The 19,323-nt window shown below is 34.6% G+C and overlaps 4 protein-coding genes and 1 non-coding gene across 8 annotated transcripts; 4 read left to right on the forward strand and 1 right to left on the reverse strand.

The window, feature by feature from the left end:
* The first annotated feature begins 853 nt into the window (after positions 1–853).
* Positions 854–5,967, forward strand: LOC140860000 (probable protein phosphatase 2C 12). Its single transcript, XM_073262718.1, has 10 exons — positions 854–1,125; positions 1,486–1,834; positions 2,322–2,493; positions 2,801–2,954; positions 3,042–3,105; positions 3,734–3,841; positions 4,460–4,585; positions 4,674–4,912; positions 5,126–5,328; positions 5,426–5,967. Exons 2-10 carry the CDS (start codon positions 1,634–1,636, stop codon positions 5,455–5,457), a joined length of 1,299 nt encoding a protein of 432 aa, XP_073118819.1. The 5' UTR covers positions 854–1,125; positions 1,486–1,633; the 3' UTR covers positions 5,458–5,967.
* Positions 5,968–7,765: 1,798 nt separating this feature from the next.
* LOC140861936 (BRI1 kinase inhibitor 1-like) lies at positions 7,766–8,722 on the forward strand. The gene has a single exon (XM_073264935.1). The coding sequence runs from the start codon at positions 7,823–7,825 to the stop codon at positions 8,720–8,722; it is 900 nt and encodes a 299-aa protein (XP_073121036.1). The 5' UTR covers positions 7,766–7,822.
* A 1,051-nt stretch (positions 8,723–9,773) lies between these two features.
* TRNAR-CCU (transfer RNA arginine (anticodon CCU)) lies at positions 9,774–9,846 on the reverse strand. The gene has a single exon. It is a non-coding gene; the product is annotated as a tRNA-Arg (tRNA).
* Positions 9,847–10,082: 236 nt separating this feature from the next.
* Positions 10,083–13,367, forward strand: LOC140866202 (protein DCL, chloroplastic-like). 3 transcript variants are annotated; one of them, XM_073271121.1, is made up of 4 exons: positions 10,083–10,573; positions 11,438–11,552; positions 11,971–12,151; positions 13,079–13,367. In XM_073271121.1, exons 1-3 carry the CDS (start codon positions 10,203–10,205, stop codon positions 12,145–12,147), a joined length of 663 nt encoding a protein of 220 aa, XP_073127222.1. In that variant the 5' UTR covers positions 10,083–10,202; the 3' UTR covers positions 12,148–12,151; positions 13,079–13,367. The 3 variants fall into 3 exon arrangements, with proteins under 3 accessions (XP_073127222.1, XP_073127221.1, XP_073127220.1); XM_073271120.1 differs by lacking the exon at positions 13,079–13,367 and adding an exon at positions 12,239–12,531; XM_073271119.1 differs by lacking the exon at positions 13,079–13,367 and having other exon boundaries at positions 11,971–12,529.
* A 1,606-nt stretch (positions 13,368–14,973) lies between these two features.
* LOC140866531 (bZIP transcription factor TRAB1-like) lies at positions 14,974–18,847 on the forward strand. 2 transcript variants are annotated; one of them, XM_073271547.1, is made up of 5 exons: positions 14,974–15,267; positions 15,369–16,430; positions 16,811–16,882; positions 16,978–17,007; positions 18,733–18,847. In XM_073271547.1, the coding sequence occupies exons 2-5, from the start codon at positions 15,402–15,404 to the stop codon at positions 18,808–18,810; spliced, it is 1,209 nt and encodes a 402-aa protein (XP_073127648.1). In that variant the 5' UTR covers positions 14,974–15,267; positions 15,369–15,401; the 3' UTR covers positions 18,811–18,847. The 2 variants fall into 2 exon arrangements, with proteins under 2 accessions (XP_073127648.1, XP_073127647.1); XM_073271546.1 differs by having other exon boundaries at positions 14,974–16,430.
* The last annotated feature ends 476 nt before the right edge of the window (positions 18,848–19,323 follow it).

Raw genomic sequence — 19,323 nt, forward strand, 5'->3', positions numbered from 1 at the left:
AATGTCCCAAAGTTTCGTCTTGGTTCTTTTGACGCTTTCTTCCATCTGCAATTTCGAGATTTCACAACATTAGCAGCCTCCACGTTAATTTGAATAATGAATTCATTAAAAAAATAAAATAAAGAAACCCTCGTGCAAGTTATCAATTGATGATAGGCCGACTAAAGTCGGCTAATTTATAAATTACTTTGGTTTTGTATCATGTAAAAATCATATGAAAACTTTGAAAAATTATATTTTATCAACTGCCATAACTCAATACTCTCCCAAGTTTATTCTACATATCTTGTTTTTCACTTTTACAATAAAAATTATTATTTTAAATGATTTATGACGTCGCATCTCTCCTCGTAGGGCTAATTGCATCAACACCTCCTGTAAAAAGTCTAAAAGGCATAAAACATGCTGTGTAAAATTAATAGCATGTTAGACCCTATGTTTTAAAAAAATTAGTATAAAAACCTCTATGAAAGGACAAATGTGCCCGATTTTGTATAACATAAGGGTGAAATGCGCTATATTTTAGAAAACTGAGGAATGCATTAGCCAATTAATATTTTTTAGGAGGTTTTATGACTTTTAGATTTTTCACAAAAGATATTTAATGCAATTAGCCCCTCTCTCGTACGATAAAACATTTTCTGAATCGATCAATACGTGAAAAAAAAAAAAAAAAAAAAAAAAAATTGGACCTTGCCAAGCCTGATTATTGTAAATGTCGCTAGACATGTTCGCAGAGAGAAGACTTACATATATGATATTATTATATGATATTATATGATTATTACATAGGAAAATAGAGCGAGCGCACACACACACACATCTTTTCACAGCTGGATTCCAGCTTTCTTGACGCCGAACAAAAGGCAACAAATTTCCACAGCTTTACAATATTATTCGTTTTTATTACGTTGAAATGAAATACATAATAATATTAAAATTCAAGAAAACCAGGAAAAATAGCCGGACAGACGCCCCTACCATTTACATTCTCTTTCCTTGCTCTCTTTGACAGAGAAAAACGCACAATTCTCGATTATCTTGCATCGTTCAAGGCCCACGCCGGGATCTGCGTTTCTTGATGACTGTAACCCGACAGAAAACTTCCCAATTATTGGCTGTTTTGTACGTTTTTCGTTTTTCTTTTCGGAATTTTTCTTGTGGTTTTCTGTTTGTTTTTGGCAGGACCCTTTATCTGTTTCGACGTTTTAAACCTCCGTTCTGTCTACATTGTGTTGGAACTGGATGTGTGTCCGTTAATCTTGGATTATATTGGTACCTTTGTTCTGAAATATTTGTGTTGGTTTTCTTTATGTGAATTCAAGAGGATCTTGATACGTTGTTTCTAATGATGGAATATGTGAGATATATGGATTAGAAAATGTGTCCTTTTGGTATGATTATTGCTATGATTTCTGTGTTCATGATGATATCTTCTGAATTTATTTAGTTTGACTTTCTATTTTTCTACTTTTACCTGTTTAGGATTTTTGTTGATTGGATCAAGTGGAATAGACGGTAACAAGGCAAAAGGCATTGATTTGTTGAAAGGTTCTTTTTTTGAAAGGAGAAAAGGACGAAAACCCGAAATCTGAAATTCTAGTGTTCTTGGGGTTGAATTGTGGTACGAGCAATGTTGTCCAAGAGTGATGACCATCATACTGTCCCATTATCTGTTTTATTAAAGCGGGAATTGGCCAATGAGAAGATTGAGAGGCCTGAAATCTCACATGGTCAGGCCAATCAGAGTAAGAAAGGCGAGGACTTGACGTTTATTAAGGCCGAATGTGAACGGGTATTAGGTGATGGAGTCACCACGTATTCGGTTTTTGCGGTGCGTGGTTCTTGTTTTACTTTATATTTAATGGGTCGATGTTACTTGAGCATTGATTGGATAATTGACGTGAAATGTCACAATTGGTCTTATTTTTCATTTTGTGAATGTTGGCATTTACTGCAAAGCTTGTAGATACTTGGCACTCTGAAATTACCTGTTTGATGGATAATGTAGGTGACAATGACACCCTTTCTATTGACTTCATAAAAATTGGAACAGATGGGAGTGATAAACGCGATTAATGGATGCCAATCTCTTATCTCTTCTGATAACATTGTGAATAATCAAAAGTTATGTGTGCTTATTTGGGACTGGGGTGATGCATTTCTTTAATCTTTTAACGAAGACTGTTGAATTATTTTCTTTATCCCTCAGAATAATGTTTCTTCTGTCTTCGTTACGAATGGATCCAAAAAATCTTATCAGACATGCACGTCAATCCTTTACTTTCTTCTAATTGACACTATTTTTTCCACTCCTACAGTTATTTGATGGCCATAATGGATCTGCGGCTGCTATATATTCCAAAGAGAATCTCTTGACCAACATTTTGCGTGCTATCCCACCAGATCTTAACAGTAATGAATGGATCTCGGCGTTGCCCAGGGCTTTGGTTGCAGGGTTCGTGAAAACAGATAAAGATTTCCAGGAAAAAGGTACTGCTAATTAAAACCAGCTTTCATGAATATTTGCACTTGACGCAAGAATAACCTGGTTTCTTTATTCTAAAAAAAAACCTGGTTTCTTTTGCATCTGTGATCAAGGACCAAATTTGTTTTGGTCTATCTTGTTAAACTTGCAGTTTTAGTTATAATTATGCTTGTCTGAGCGATCTTTCTAAAAAAATTTGAATGTAAATTCTACCCTTCACTTCTCTTCTGATCTGTCATCAGAAATTTAACACAACCTTTGGTCTTTCTCTCTTGCAAATTACTGCTAACTATTGGTCTGTTAATCTATCAGCGCAAACTTCGGGCACAACAGTGACATTTGTCATAATTGAAGGATGGATTGCAACAGTTGCTTCAGTTGGTGATTCTCGTGCCATACTTGAATCCTGTGAGGGGGAAATATATTATCTGTCAGCAGATCATAGACTTGAATGCAGTGAAGAAGAGTAAGTGATTTGTTCTAGGCCATACGAGTACTCTGGATTATATTTTCTGTAAAAACGCTTCAGTTATTTGATTTTTTTCTTAAATAGGAGGGAAAGAATAACGTCTAGTGGAGGTGAGGTAGGGCGGCTTAATACTGGAGGTGGCACAGAGGTATTATTTGTCTCAAAGTAATTTATAATTGGTTTCACATTAACTGGCAAGGATCCCAGTGGGTTTATATTTGGCCGTGAAATGATTCTACTCACAGTAAAATAAGCTTGAAATTTGACATCAATTTTAATGTCCGAAGACTAAGAACTATTTGTCATGGTTCTGCAGAGACGTATGCTGTGAACTGATTGACAAAGTTACATTGTTGATTATGGTGTGAATACGACTCATATAGATGCTCTAACTTGAAATTATTATGTTGCTTTTGCTGGACGTTAAGTCGTTTTCCAAGCTGCAATTTTAGAACTTCACTTGCTTGTCTCCTTGATTCATGTTATATGCATTGGAAAATTCCATGTGAAATACAATGTAATGTCTTTCATTTGGCACATAAATCTATGAACCTTTGTTTCATTATTGTCGAATGGTTGGTAGAGTATGAATTGGGAATTCAATGTGAAATACAAGGTAATGCCATTCATTTTGCACATAAATCCATGAACAATTGTTTCATTATGCTATTGTGCACCTAGCACCTTTAATTATTGTATCTGACTTTTCTTTTAATTTATACATAGTATTTGAATTTTAATAGTAGATTCGTTATCTGTGCGTTGGTTCATTGTAGATTGGTCCGTTGAGATGTTGGCCTGGTGGATTGTGTCTTTCACGATCTATTGGAGATATGGATGTTGGAGAATTCATAGTTCCAGTTCCTTATGTAAAGCAAGTGAAGGTTCGTTTTGAAGGAAATTGTTTTTTCATAATGGAAATTAAAAGGTTTTCAGTAGCTGTTCAGGGGAAGAAAAATAATGTAAAAATTATAGTTTTCAAAAAACTTTTTAATTTATAGTGATTAGAATTGTTGAAAAAAGGGCAATGTAAGCTCATTCACATTCTAACAACCAAGTTGTTCGAGATTAGTTATTTGGTTACCGTTAATTAAAAGTAATGAATATCAAAATTATCTCCGTGGCTATGAGCTTTTCGGTGGATGGGATTGGGATCATAGGATCAAAAGATATGTCCATCTGGTCTGCCTCATAGCAATACTCATTTCATGTCTTGGATATCTGCCTTTCTTTGAGGCAAACATGTTTCACACACAATTTATGGGCCAAGTAAGAATAGTTGGTGAAACTGAAAAATATTTATGAAAAATAAAATAAAAAATTATTATTCCTTGGTTATACTTATTTATGGGATGCTTCTACTGTTCTACAAAGTAAGATCATGAGTTTTTTATTTTTATATGTTCTCGAAAATTTAAAAAGGTATGGAGCTATAGTCCACAGTTCACAATTGTGAACGAAAACGGCTTTATGTAAAATGACAACAATCACTATATTTGCAGCTATCAACAACTGGAGGCAGGCTTATTATCTCAAGTGATGGTGTTTGGGACGCATTATCTGCAGAAACAGCTTTTGAGTGTTCTCGAGGGATGCCACCAGATGCTGCAGCATCCGAAATTGTCAAAGTAATTTTCTTAGAACTCAAATTTGTACTTTGCTTCAGTTTTAGTTGACCCGATTTTGTTCTCCAATTTTGCCCTCCCATGCTTTTAGGAAGCCGTACAGTTAAAAGGTCTTCGAGATGATACTACATGTATTGTGGTAGATATAAAACCTCCAGAGAAGCATGATCCTCCGAAACCACCTCCAAAGAAGCAAGGGAAAGGAGTTTTTAAGTCCATGTTTCGCAAAAAACCTTCTGAATCATCTTCTCAGGTTGACAAGGAAGAATTCCTCGAGCCAGATGCTGTAGAGGAATTATTTGAGGAAGGATCTGCTTCACTTTCAGAAAGGTATATATGTACTGTTTAAGCTTTTTCTATTCTATACACCAGGAGAATCAACGTTATCCTAACTATGGAACTCACTTGAGATTTATTGGGACCACATTGAGCTCGTCTGTTGTAAGATAAAAATACCAGTTGCATGTCCATATCTGGGGAAAAAACCGTACCTGTTATCGGCTACTGGGTTTCAATGATTTCATTTGTTTTTCTGGATTACAGGTTGGACTCGAAGTACCCAATCTGCAATATGTTCAAGTTATTCATGTGCGCAGTTTGCCAAGTGGAAATAAAACCTGGAGAAGGTATATCCATACATGCAGGAACATCTGACCCAAGAAAGTTACGGCCTTGGGATGGTCCCTTCCTTTGCTTGACCTGCCAAGAGAAGAAAGAAGCCATGGAAGGGAAAAGACCTTCTGGAGGTATGCATTCATTCTCGATTCTTGTAATCTGTGGAACATTTGAAAAATTGGGCAACTTAATTCATTTTTACTTTTTCCGATTTTCCTGTTTTACCAGCTGGCTCTAGATATAGCAGTGGAAGTGAATAGTAAATCTCCACCACTTTCGTTTCATTTCTCAAATCTTTTTCGAGCAGCCATAATTGAGGAGGCCAACACGTATGAGTAGACATTTTTCTTGTGTTTTACGTATAAGGTGTGAGGTAAATCGAACCCTTATGTGAATATCTGAGACACAACATGATCTTTTCACTTTTGCTTGGTTTGGACTAGAAGATATGGAGATTAATGAATTTTGTAGTGACTTGAGTCAGAACTGTTGATGGCAGAGGATCATCTAGTGGATGCACCTTTCTCGAATCAAAGGGACTAAATCTCCTGATGTACAACTACTGTAAAAAAATTAGACATAACTCATTTACCCCGGGGATATATTTTCTTGTATACTTTCACTTCAGGTCAGACTATAGGTGAAAGGCGTTCTATTGTAATATTGGCACGCGAGAGTTTGATTAGAGTTATTATCATTTAACATTGTTTCGTTCTTCCCTTCCCTACCATACCTGGGGAAGGTACAAGTTCAGAAAAGAAATTTGTTCATATGTTATGTTGCACCTTATACATGTATTTTGTGGGTGTTCTTTTGCCATCTTTCAAATTTCTTCAAACCTTACTTTCACTTTCTTGAAAATTTTGTTTATTCGATGCCTTTTGTGAGTGGTTTTTAGTTTTTCTCCTTCCCTTTTAACAAGATTGGTTTGTTTGTATTGTAGTGTCACGTTCTTTGCACCTTTTGATTTTCATTTATTTTTTGGTAAATCGAAATTTTTGTTCTCAAAAAATTCAAATTTCGTCCATCGTATGCATGAGAATCGCCTATTTCAAAACTCCTTCCATCGCTTCATGATTCTGCTGACATGAATGAATCACTTTGTTAATTCAGGACTCCCCAAATGTACATATTTTAGTTGATAACTAATGGTGGCTAAACTTTTATCAATGGAAATCTTGTTATCAGCCACTAGATCAATTCGTGTTTCTTTCTATTTTTATAGCCCGTATGGCAGAAAAGTGTCCAAGGACAGAGATGCCAGCAAGAAACTTGGCATAAGACAAAAACTTTGCAACCGCACTTTTTTTCCTTTCTTTTTATCTTTGAATTATACTAATAATAACAATGTGTATTTTGAGTGGCTAAGTGGAGAACATGAGTCTGCTTACCTAAATAATGCCTCTATGATTGAGATGTAACCTAGCAAACATTGAGTTTTCATGTTACCATGGATTATTGGACCACTGCCTACACGTGTGTGTGTCCTACCAAAATGCAACTTGATATCTACCATCCTATACTTGCCTATCATACTCCAACGTTCTTAAGTTTGGATTCGAGTTCAAACAAATCAGATCGCGTTGAATGTCAATCGTTTGTTATATTTGAAATCGAGCTCGAATTTCTCAAAGGGTTGGTTGGAGTTTTGAGTTCAAATTGACTCAACGTTTGGATTCAAATTTCTCAGATGTAATTCTTAGTATGCAGGCTAGCATTTGGTTTAAATAAATATACATGTAATTTTGAGTTCAGAAAACTTACGATCCGACCCGATTCACTTATGGTACTATGAAATTTGCAAATAGCTTCACATGGAAGATATGTTTACTTTATTGAATTAATTCTAATATAATATTTGAACCGATCGAAGTATGTGCATCCTGAATCTGAATGCATTGATTATTATATTAATTTATTTGAAAGAACTTGCTGTTGTGTAGAAACCTTTGACTGTATATATTAATACAGGTTTAAACCGAGCAATAAAGGGTGTCCGAGGAAATATTTTAAAAGCCAATTCTTGTTGGCCATTTGGTCAAACCATGCACGGTGGGAAAATCTTTTGCAACAAGATGAATTATTTGCATCTTTTCCTGCCATTATTTTCTATTAAAGATCATTGGAATGGTTTTAATTTAAATAATATTTATAGATAGTACACAAATAAATTAAAGTAAATAAATAATGCCTACGCACGTACCCCGAATTTTGAGGGGGAGCAACATGGATAACTCGAAAGCCTTAGATTCTTCGTAAATTCGAAACTTTCTTGAATATGACTTCTAAACCGATTGAGGAATCATTTTTATTATTCAAAAACTCGAGGACAAGTTTGTGACCCTTCAACTAGATTTCCCCGACTAATCAATTTAAAGTACGACTATAGCAGTTGTTATGTATATTTTATTTTGTGTTATCTACATTTTAATCTTAAGACAATTATTTATATATCATTGATCCACATTTATCAGCTCTATAAATACAATTGATTAGCCCAACATGCAATAATTAGTTTTTGAGACACAAAAGAATTCCCTCTTCCTACATACAAACATATATTTATCCTTCTCCCTCTAACAAAACTTGCCACCATTTGTGACCATAAAGACAGCAAAGATAGCAATGGAAATACAGTCTCAAATCGAAAGAGATACAGAAGAAGAGACTCCTAGTGAATCCAAATCCAATCCACTGTCGCCAACATCCTCTCCCAACCATGATTTCTCCTTCACACACTCCCTCCATCCGCAGTCGAAAGTTCCGGATCGAAACAAGTCCAACCCTTCATTTATCGACTTGTCACCTGCAGACAAAATTTTCTTCCATGGACATTTACTTCCCCTGCACTACCTCTCTAATCACCCTGTCTTCCCGCGCTCCTCCACCGATTCATTCGACAGTTTCACGCTCCCCATCGAAGAATTTTCCGGAGGATATAACTCGAGCTCCTATACTTACACCGACCAGCAAGATCAATACATCAGCATTGATGATCATATTAATCCCACTTGCCAAGAAAGTTGCAGCAGCAGCAGTGTCTTGCAAGAAGAAGGGATATCTAGGAAACCAAGACCCTTCTCCTTTTTCGGGTTTTCGAAATGGAGAAAGGGGTGTCATGATGAAAAACATGACAAGGGTAGACAAGAAACAGAGCGAAAACAGAAAAGAAAGCCCAAGTTCAACTTAAGCACTGTCGTGAAAAGATACATGAGATTGATAAATCCATTTCTTTCTTTTAGAAACAGGAGAATGAATCCTCGGTTCCAGGGGCAAACTTACACGTCGTTTTCGGGGAATTTACGTGTAAGAAACAAGAAGGAACTGAGGGGAAGGAGAGGAGAGTTCTCAGCACCAGCTTCAATGAGGAATTCTCCTACAAACAGTGGCCTTTTGGTGGCAAGTGGAACTGCTACTCCTACGGCAAGAGACAGTACCATGGAAGAAGTACAGGCTGCAATCCAATCCGCAATTGCTTATTGCAAGAAATCCGTTGCTGCTGAAGAAACAATACATGTGATATAATTTGTAGGTACTTGGCTATATGTATGTACCAAATTTATCTTGTCCAATTAAATATATGATATGCACGTTAAAGTTCAATATTTAGTCCATTAATGGAAAAATAAGGTACTAAATTCAAGACGCCTCTCTTAATGCGATAAAGAAAATGATTGAACCCCTTTTTTTCCCTCAAAAACAGTACTCTAAACTAGGGTTGTCACCTTCTGTTCTTGTATTTGATCAGTTAGATGATTGAATTGCGTTTGGGAGTTTCAGTGTTTGAATTTCGGTTTGATTATCTCCGTCAACACTTTCTTCAGAGTTCACTTGAATTCGAATAAGTGATAACCTAATGATCATGTGGTATGTGATTTTGGGAGATCACACACAGCTTTTGTGGTTTTCAATAAACAACATGCATATAAAATATTCCTATAAGCAAAATTAATCTTATAGATAAAAGGATTGATCATGTGATAAAAGTGGTGATTGTTTGGAAGATCTCAACTCTTTTGTTGCTCCAAAGTCGTGCATGTTAACTTGTGTAGCTGAAAATACATCATTAAATAATATATATCAGATCATCTAAGCTCTCGATATATCAAAGATTAGATACTTAAGCTCAATTAAAAAATATAGTACGTAATTTACAAAAAAAAAAAAAAAAAACAGGCATTACGTACAACCGAGTGTACACACTAGTGAAGCTCGATTGAATTGTATGAGTTCATTAATTATGAAAATTATTTTGCCAAAAAATGAAAAAGATAAAGCCCCACAAAAAGAGAACATAAATGGGCTCGATAAAGCTCGAGAAAAAGAGAAGATTTGCATACAGGAAGACTTGACTTCTCTTTTTCAATGAAAATCACCTCACGCAATCAATCCACTTTCTCATTAGTTTGAACGAAATTATGATTTATTCGATTTAGCATATAACAATAATACTATTTAAACATTGCTAGTTTATTTTAATTGACTGGAAATTATGAATACATATATTATGTCGAATAATAATAAAAACAAAATAAAAGGAGAAAAAAGTAGATAATTTATTTATTAAAAATAATATCGCGCCAGGTAGGGGTCGAACCTACGACTTTCTGCTTAGGAAACAGACGCTCTATCCACTGAGCTACAGGCGCTCACACTTTGGAGTAGAAAGTATAAAATTATTTAAAGTAATATACTTCCCTTCACGGCTTCACCTTAGAAACATTAATGGGCCTGTATTTGGCACTATTAATTGGAATGGGCTTTGGTGTGAAGTATGTGGACCTCCAACAACTAGGCTTGACTGCGAAAGGCCAGACCCGTGACCCGTTATCCAAAACCCAGCCCGCCAAAGGGCATTCTCTTTTAGCAAATCTTCATTCTCTTTTACCTTCCACTCCTCCTAAGCCCTGCACGCAGTACCGAAAACGATGAAGAAAACGAACAATCTCACGTGTATGTAGTGAGACAGTAAATTGATTCTCTTTCTCCTTACTTCATCGTCAAAATGGATTTAATCTCTTTTTCGAATTCTACACCAATCGGTCCCTTTCGAAGAAAATCCATCTCACAGAACCTAACTGCATCGCCATTTTTGTTATCTTTTCCATTCAATGGTCCAAGATTCCGTATTAATCTGACGATAAAGTCCAGGTCGGCCGGAGGTGGGGCGTTGAGGAGCGGTGAGGAGACGGCAGCTTATGGGTCGGAGATTCTGAGGAAGCCTGCTGTGTTACACTCTGCCGATGAAATGCCGGAGAAAGTAAGTGGGAAATTGGGTGGTGGAGGTAGTGATACCTGGGTGGATTGGGAGGACCAGATTTTGGAGGATACCGTACCGCTGGTGGGCTTTGTGAGAATGATCCTGCATTCTGGAAAGTAAGCTATTTCCTCTCTCTTTTTTTGGCATCTTTTATTTCATGGATTGTGTTCCAGTTCCTTTAAATTTAGCAATTTTTTTTGTGCTTGATTGCTTTCTATGTTACTAAATGTATTTATTTATGTACATTATTGCAAGAATATGGGGTGATAGGGAAAGATAAAATGGTTGCCATTTGGATGTTTAAGTGATTATGTCCAAATTCCCATTCGGTTGCTGCAATTGTCTTATCCAGCCGCAAGGGTTCATACGAGTAAGTTGCTCGTTTTGAATATGTAGGACTATAGGTTCGACGGATATGAAGTTATTGCAATTGAGAGCTGTTGGATGGCCAAGTTGATGCTTGACATGTAGGACTAAAGATTTAATGGATATGAATCCTGCAATTGATAGGTTAGAATATGGATAGTAAATATCGAAATATCATTCACGGAAAAAATTGTTTTGAAAGAGGTTCTTGTTTCGGGTCATCGCGTCCTTTGAGGATGACAAATGTGATGATGTTTAAGCTGGAAATTATGCTGTTCAAGAGCTTGATGCTCAGAATTAATTTTCATTTTCAATTGATAAGATGATGTAATCTGAATCGTGATTTCGATTTACATGTCAATTGACTTCTATTCATAATTTTGAATACCATCCAAGTAACCATTTCAGTCCCAACGCCAATGGTATCCATTGCTTCGTCCTTGCACTGTTTATGTGTATATGTAACTATTACTAATGTACCATGTGTGTATTATTAAAAGATCAAGGTTGTGAAGCTTTACACTTGATTGTCCTCCGGGGCATCAGCACACCTTGGATTTTAGGGCTTATTACATTTGTACTGACCAAATGCATATAATTTGTCTCCTGCGCAGATATGAAAGTGGAGATAAATTGAGTCAAGAACATGAGCAAATAATTCTTGAGAGGTTGCTTGCATATCACCCTGAGTGTGGAAAGAAGATAGGATGTGGAGTTGATTACGTCACGGTCTCTCTCTCTCTCTCTATCTCACATACGCTCATTTTGAATGAAATGAGAAACATTTAGTATTGACAACTATGTTTGAAAATAACCTTTAATATGTGATAACCATGTGCTTAATAGATTGTATGCAGAAATTAAATAATATGTATTTTATTCATGGCGCTAGGATAAAAGGAATCTAAAAGTTAGTTTTGTTTAGCTGTATATGTTTCATGGCACTAAGCTAAAAGATGGCTCTATTACATGAAAATACCTGTAACCATTTTAGAATGCGAGTTTGCTTTTCTTCGATTTCCGGAAACCCAAGCACCTTCAAACATTATAGCCAACTATAGATCACGTTCCTGGTTTCATTTTTCTGAATCAAATACCTGAAACATAACCAAATTCACCCTCGGTTTTTCTTGTGGGCACTTGACAGATTGGGTACCATCCTAATTTTGAGGGCTCGAGATGTTTATTCCTAGTCCGTAAAGATGGAGAATTGGTGGATTTCTCCTACTGGAAATGCTTGAAGGGTTTGATCCAGAAAAATTATCCTCTATATGCAGACAGTTTTATCCTCAGGCATTTTAGAAAGAGAAAACGTTACGACTGAGAAGGTAAACTAGTTGTTCTTGGCTAGTCTGTTTTGGTCGCATCACTTAAGATTCGTGTCAAACACTCTTGTATCATTTGTTGTAAATTAGGATTCAAGTGGGAAACTTATGCATGGAGAAGACAGTACTTTTAGGAGAGACAAGAAAATTGAGACCGGAACCTCAAAAACATATTTACTCTTGGCTTTGTTAGATATAAATCTTTTTCATACAGATACATCCAAAAACCATGGCAGATGAAAAGTACTTGGGTCTAGAATTGGAAATTATGAAAAAATTCATGGGCCGGGCCACTTCCATGGTTGATGGGCTAACGCTTATTTAATATACTGTGGGTTAAGAGGTGGTAATTTCCACTTTGGTCCATTTTTTCGTCTGACTTAACATGGCATGCAGTTGTTTATTTTCCCAAAATTATATTAGGGATAATAGTGTTCCAAAAATTCCTGTAAAAAAAAAAAATCAGTGTTCTAAAAATTGCGAAAAACACTGCATAAACACGATTAAGTGTGTACAAAACTTTGCTTTGGACAAAAATATGATTTTAAAAGCAATATTTAAAATATTTTTCTTATTTTTTAACTTTTATATTTTATTTTAAATAATAAATATTTAATAATATAAGCTTTAAAAAAACTTAAATGCGTGAGAATTAAAATTGGTTTGTATCTTTATGTTCTTTGTGACTAAGAAGTGAAACTTGACCAAACACAAAATTTTATTCGAGATAATTTGTTATTTTGAGATTTATGTTTTTTATAAGTTGAAAATTTATCTATTTATTCTCATAATTTTTAAATTTATATGTTATTTATTCTGTTAATTGAATTAATGTAAATAGAAATTATACTAAATATGAAAAATATTGTTTTATGTTTAAATTTATTATAAATTCACTTGAGAAGCTGGACTGTTAATTGAATTACTTAGACACGAAGATCAACTATTAAAGTCTACGATGATGATTGAAGAATGTCTTTCATCGATCCCGAAATCATCGCCAAGTGTCGTGTTTTGCTTCAGTTCCAAAAGCGTTTGGCGATAATGGTCATTATTCAACTTGGAGGAGGATAAGCCAATCATGGCTGCTCCACCGCCTATGTCATAATAAGTATCAGAATTTGTAGTCTTTAATTTCTTTCTTTCTTTCCTTTTCTAAATGAAACGTAATTGAAAATCTGAAAATTGGTTGAATTGAGCATATATTATTTCTGGGATGAAAAAGGGTCTGTTTTTCAAAAACGGCTGTTTTTTTTTATTACGAAAATTACAAAAAGATAATATTCCATCTTTGTTTTATTCTTTTTTTTTTTTTTCCCTCTGTTAGAAGACAATTATATATATAGCTGGCATAGTGCCGGGACCATTGCTCTTAAGTCTTAACCCATGTGAAAACCAGGTGTTACCATAATATAATATATATGTACATCAACACATACATATACATTCGATCATCATCCATACATGCGTATATTTGGACTCACAATGGTATCCACATGCATGCAAAGTCAAAAGTTTTCATTGAGATCATGAAATTTGATCCCATAGTCTTAATTCTTAAATACGATTTATGTAAAACCAATACCAATTTTTATACATAGATTTAACTATATTTAAAATTACTCGTGAATATCAACTACTCTAATTTATTTTCATAATACATAATATAGTGTTAAGTGATTTTATATCTTTTTATACATCAACCAAAACTATTTCTCATCCAAAATTAAAATAAGAATTTGTGATTGAGAAACAAATGCATGGGAGGTGACAGAAGTACCCAATAATGGCTAACAAGAGAAATCATGGAGAAAAGCCAATAATCTATACCATACGTGGACGGCTGTGATTAATCCGCTTTCCCTTTCCCCAATTGTCACATCTTCATTATGTCATCATTAATATTACTTTATTTGTCCAAACCAACCTACCATTGCTGGCCCCTGGAAATGCATTCCAGTATTATTTTATTTGATTAAAAAAAAATAATCACAAATGCCCCTTTAAGTTGGAATAAAACTTGAAATATATACAAAATTGCACACACACATATTATACATATATGTCCTTGTTTGTTTTTATTTTAATTTTGAATAAACATGGAAATTCATTAAACCAAAAGTTTTAGCCAATGATCTTCATCTACTTCTACTTCTTTTTTTTTTTATTAATTTCTTCTCCTCGTGAACGTAATCAACAACAAACAGTCTATTTCGCTTTATTTTTATACCTACATGCATGTACCATATATCGATCTGGTTGTATTAGTTTATCATTTCGATCATTCTAGCATTAGGAATAATGCCTAGTGGGGCCATTCCATTGCTTCGGATCTATGAATATATATAATATATTTTCTATACAAAAATAAAATAAGAAGTTATATATTTTCAACAAGAAGCTAATTAATTGGCTTCACAATTATTAATAAACCACAATCATAGTAATCAGGCGGTTTCTTGTGAGACAGATAGTTCGATATATATATTTTTATATTATTGATGAAATTAATTAATATTTTAAACGTAACAAATAATGTTTTTTTCTGTCTAAAAAAATTACATTATGTCATTTTATGTCGCGGTAATTAGTCGATTTGACCAACTTAATTATATTATTTGTGAAATTAAATTGAATTTGATTGAACATAATGTTTATTCCATAACGAAGATAATGTCAAGAACATGTGGCCAACGCCATGGCCATTATTCCGTCATCGCTTGAAAAGTCCGCAGCAGCATCACACTTGGCAGTATCATAGAGACATAGACCAGTTTCTAGCTGGCCCTAATTAAATTTAGTTAAACAAATTCACACAACATGCACCATGTAAATATTGTTTTCCCTTTTTTGGCAAAGATAAAAGTTTCTATCTTTGCCATCATCTTTTGTGTCCTACTTTTAGCCTTTTATTTGCCCAATTTAGTAAAGATGCATGCAACCTTTGTGTTTAATTTCTTGGAACTTTTTTGTTTTACATTTTGAAACAGCGCTTTTGGTTTTGCGGCATGATAATTGATGTGGGCTAATTTGCATTTGCATTAATTGTCTTTGTATTTTTCGTTTCCGATATTGGATTTCCTCTTTCGGGTGGGATTTGGTGGGCTGCTTCAAAATAGGTTACTTCCATGCACATTATATATATATATTGATAATGATGCCGTAATTAATTTCATCTGGTATTGGTTCCGCTTATTATTTTTTGGTGTTTGCTTTCCAGTTTCCACGTGTATTTGTGTAGAGCCAGTTTGAAATGGAGACTGATAAGAATTTTGATAATCACCGGCCGGTGGAGGGAGACGGCGCCGGGGCGTTTAGTTTCCCTTTGTCGAGGCAGGCCTCAATCTATTCATTGACTTTCGATGAGTTCCAAAACACGGTGGGGGGAATCGGGAAGGATTTTGGGTCGATGAACATGGATGAGTTTTTGAAGAACATATGGAGTACTGCAGAGGAAAACCAGAACATTAATGGATCTATTACTGGTGGAGGCGGGCAAGAAGGGGGTAGCCATATTCTGCAGAGGCAGGGATCATTGACTATTCCTCGGACAGTGAGCCTAAAGACGGTGGATGAAGTTTGGCAGGAAATGTTGAAGGAGTGTGGTGGGGGAATTAATATAGAGTCGAGCGGTGGAGTAGTGGTTGGCCGCCAACCGACGTTAGGGGAGATCACACTGGAGGATTTCTTGGCCAAAGCCGGGGTCGTTAGAGACGACGATGTTCATATAATAGCTGGAAAGCGTAATGATCCTTGGGATTTCGGATCATTTGAAAACCATGAGCAAGAAAATGGGAGTACTGCACTTATGAAAACTATCAATAATGGTGGGATTAATGCTGAAAGCTGTAGCATTAATCTGATCACTATGCAACCACCTAATACACCATTGAACATAAATTTCGGGGGCAGGCAGGAGCCACTGCAACAGTTGCGTCATTCTCCGGGTGCTAGAGCCGGAATCCTGGGGAATATTACAACTCCGAAAATGAACAATAGTAATACAGCCACAGGGATAGTACACAACAGTACTACACAGGGTGGAGGATTGGGAATTCACGGCTTAGGAAATAATATTGGTGTGGGTTTTTCCACAGGATCACCGGCGGTTTCATCGGACAGCTTAAAGGGTAATGGAGATATGTCGTCGTCGCCATCGCCGTACATGTTCAGCGGTCTGCGGGGAAGGAAAATGGCTGCGGTGGAAAAGGTTCTTGAAAGGAGGCAAAGGAGAATGATCAAGAATAGAGAATCCGCCGCAAGATCCCGGGCTCGGAAGCAGGTAATAAATAATTTTAAACATATATAAATTTGGAAGCAGAAGATGTATTCTAGTTTTTAAAATTTCAGAAAGTAGCCTATATATATAGCCGCAACACTGCCAGTACTCATCTGCTATATATATCTACAACTCGATCAACTAGTAATAATAGCTAGTTTTTAGGAAAAATTTCTCGGAATAATAAAAAAATAATTAACTCGAATAATGGGTTGAAATAACTCAAGCTCGATCGGGAGACACCTGCCGTAATTTCAATTCATATAAAAAAAAAAAGAGGCAGCTAGCTAGCTAGCATCACTTTTGATATGGTTTTGTTTCAGTATTTTGTTATGCATAGCGTAGTCTTGGTTAACTCATTGTAAGAATGGATACTTGAACAGGCATACACGAGGGAATTGGAAGAAGAAGTTGCGAAACTCAAGGACGAAAACCAACAACTGCAGAAGAAACAGGTAAAATATTATTACATACATATTTTACTACTATATAATATAATATATTCTTTTATATTGATACTTTTTTTTTTTTTTTGGATTTGTGCTCACAGGCAGGCATGAGGGCAATGCAGAAGAATCTGGTATATATTTATCTCTCTTAATATATTTATTATTCATAATCCGTCGTCTTTCATTCCTAGTACGTACCAAACATTCTACTCATGCAACTATGATCTACGTACTATTACATAATTGGTTGATACAACAAAATCAAAATCTTGTGTAAAACACACAAGCAAAAACTCCGCATCCACAAAATCTCCTATACGCAAAACAATTAAATATATAGTTCGAGACGATGAAGTTACAAGTGAGCATTTGATTAATACATAAGTGTCGTTCGGTTTTTCCTAGCTATAAATACTTTATAGAATGAGTCTGTATATCACATAAAGTTTCTCCTATATGATTTATTTAACTAGCGTGGTTTGTATGTTAGTGCATTAAGTCAGAGATTTATCCAACGCATATAAAAAAGTAAAAGTTGCGGGTTCCATCGTTATAAAAAAAATCTTTTTAAATGATTTTTCATAGAGATGAACTTATTATGCAATATGTTTTTCTTCCTAAATCATTATTAGTATTGGCTATAAGTCTGAAAGTTTAGACTTTTGATAAATAAAAAAAAATATTCAGTTTGATAGAAAATATTTAGAATTAATTGTTTTAACAAAAATGTAAAAGTTCATGATGATAAAATCTACCTTGTGTGAAAATAAAGTACCACCTTAATTATTAATCTTTCAGTGAATTATTTGATAATTATTTGATAATTAATTTTTAGTATTAATGATAAAAAATTTCCAACTAGATATAAGCGAGTGTACACACGCACGAAATCTCACATGTATAGATTATAGTCCGTGTTTGGTACAAGAGATTAGGTAGGTTTGTGTGTGAGTTATCGGTGAATTCATTGTTTGATAGAATTTTTATTAAAACAACTTAATTTAGTCTAGGAAGGACAAAGTGATATTATGTGGTTTAAATAAACCCTTTCCCCACCTAGTATAACTCATTCTTGTCTTTCATTAACATAAATTCCATGAATACTCTTTTTCCTCCCATTTAAAAACCACACATCGAAGGGTATTTTTGGTACAAAAATTTTAAACCATTACTTAATCTCATTTCTAAAAATCAAACCAATCACAATACTATTTCAACACAAATTATCAATCCTTATTTATCATATATTTTATCATTCATTTACTAATAATTCAATAATCATATCAATTAAACCAAACACAATAAAAAAAACGCGTATAATAAATTTGAAAAGTTTAGACTAATAACCATTGTTTAAAAAATATATATTATGCCACAACAAATAATGTTAAATGAGTGAAATTTAGTTTTAAGACAAAAATTTTAGACAATAGATTTTTGTGATATATGTGAGTATTTTGGTAATTTTTTTGAAAAATATGTGGTGTAAACATTGATGCTGGACATGAAATGATATCTCTGTATTTTAAATTTTAATTTCTTAAAATTTTTCAGAATCAACAGATTGTAGATTATAAAATTGGGAAATTTTAATCGTATGGAATATGCAATTCTAGGAGTGTGTATCTTTTTTAAAAAGGGTAAACTTTTTATCTTTTAATATTAATATTAACATTAATTTTTATGTAACCGTATCATTATTGTGTCGTCTTCTTTCTTTAGAACATAAAAGTGAAAATATTATGTGTCATATAATATCAAAATTGGCGATGCTTTTGTCCGACTTGGTACATGATCATATGTTGGTAAATTCCAACCAAAATAATCTCATTTTCCATCTCTTTTGATGTCGGTAGATTCGAGAGATGACGAACCAGCAGACGAACGAGGCTAAGAAACCATGCTTGAGAAGGACGAATACAGGTCCCTGGTAGACGATGCAGAGCTGCTGCATCGACGACTATATATACATGGATATATATATATATATATATATATATATATATACAAAAATAGTCTATAGGAATATGTTGCAGACGTAGATAAATGGAAGTAGACAAAAAGTACTCATTTTGCTATGATATTATGCTCTCTTCAATGTACATTTTATTACCATGATCACGCAAGTGATGACTGATGTCGCTAAGCTACATGTTCACTTGTATGTGAAATGTGTATTTATTCGGTTGTATTGTACCTATGAACGTGCTGGAAATGAAAGTTCCATCTTTTATCTTGTATTATCTTGGCTAGGCCAAGTTCAATATGCCACCAGAAGCAGTTACACTCATACTGTGTTCCGGCCTAAACCTGGCATCTACAGAAAAGATGATATTGATGATTCGAGTTTCAAAGTTACGGGGTAAATGTAGTCATTTCTATTGTTACAAGTGGAAATTTAATATGAACGCAGAAGGTATGATCTAAGGCTCATAAGGAGGGATCTG

Source organism: Henckelia pumila, chromosome 4 (genome assembly GCF_033568475.1).
Source record: "Henckelia pumila isolate YLH828 chromosome 4, ASM3356847v2, whole genome shotgun sequence".
In the NCBI taxonomy this organism is placed as follows: domain Eukaryota; kingdom Viridiplantae; phylum Streptophyta; class Magnoliopsida; order Lamiales; family Gesneriaceae; genus Henckelia; species Henckelia pumila.

What these genes read in the sequence shown, in the direction of transcription:
- LOC140860000 (XM_073262718.1), top strand. Translation starts at nt 1,634, where the DNA reads ATGTTGTCCAAGAGTGATGACCATCATACTGTCCCATTATCTGTTTTA. An exon ending in CCACGTATTCGGTTTTTGCG is followed by an intron (nt 1,835 to 2,321) that starts GTGCGTGGTTCT and finishes CCACTCCTACAG; the next exon opens with TTATTTGATGGCCATAATGG. An exon ending in CTTATGTAAAGCAAGTGAAG is followed by an intron (nt 3,842 to 4,459) that starts GTTCGTTTTGAA and finishes CTATATTTGCAG; the next exon opens with CTATCAACAACTGGAGGCAG.
- LOC140861936 (XM_073264935.1), top strand. Translation starts at nt 7,823, where the DNA reads ATGGAAATACAGTCTCAAATCGAAAGAGATACAGAAGAAGAGACTCCT.
- LOC140866202 (XM_073271121.1), top strand. Translation starts at nt 10,203, where the DNA reads ATGGATTTAATCTCTTTTTCGAATTCTACACCAATCGGTCCCTTTCGA. An exon ending in ATGATCCTGCATTCTGGAAA is followed by an intron (nt 10,574 to 11,437) that starts GTAAGCTATTTC and finishes TCTCCTGCGCAG; the next exon opens with ATATGAAAGTGGAGATAAAT. An exon ending in GTGGAGTTGATTACGTCACG is followed by an intron (nt 11,553 to 11,970) that starts GTCTCTCTCTCT and finishes GGCACTTGACAG; the next exon opens with ATTGGGTACCATCCTAATTT.
- LOC140866531 (XM_073271546.1), top strand. Translation starts at nt 15,402, where the DNA reads ATGGAGACTGATAAGAATTTTGATAATCACCGGCCGGTGGAGGGAGAC. An exon ending in AACAACTGCAGAAGAAACAG is followed by an intron (nt 16,883 to 16,977) that starts GTAAAATATTAT and finishes TTGTGCTCACAG; the next exon opens with GCAGGCATGAGGGCAATGCA. An exon ending in GGGCAATGCAGAAGAATCTG is followed by an intron (nt 17,008 to 18,732) that starts GTATATATTTAT and finishes TGATGTCGGTAG; the next exon opens with ATTCGAGAGATGACGAACCA.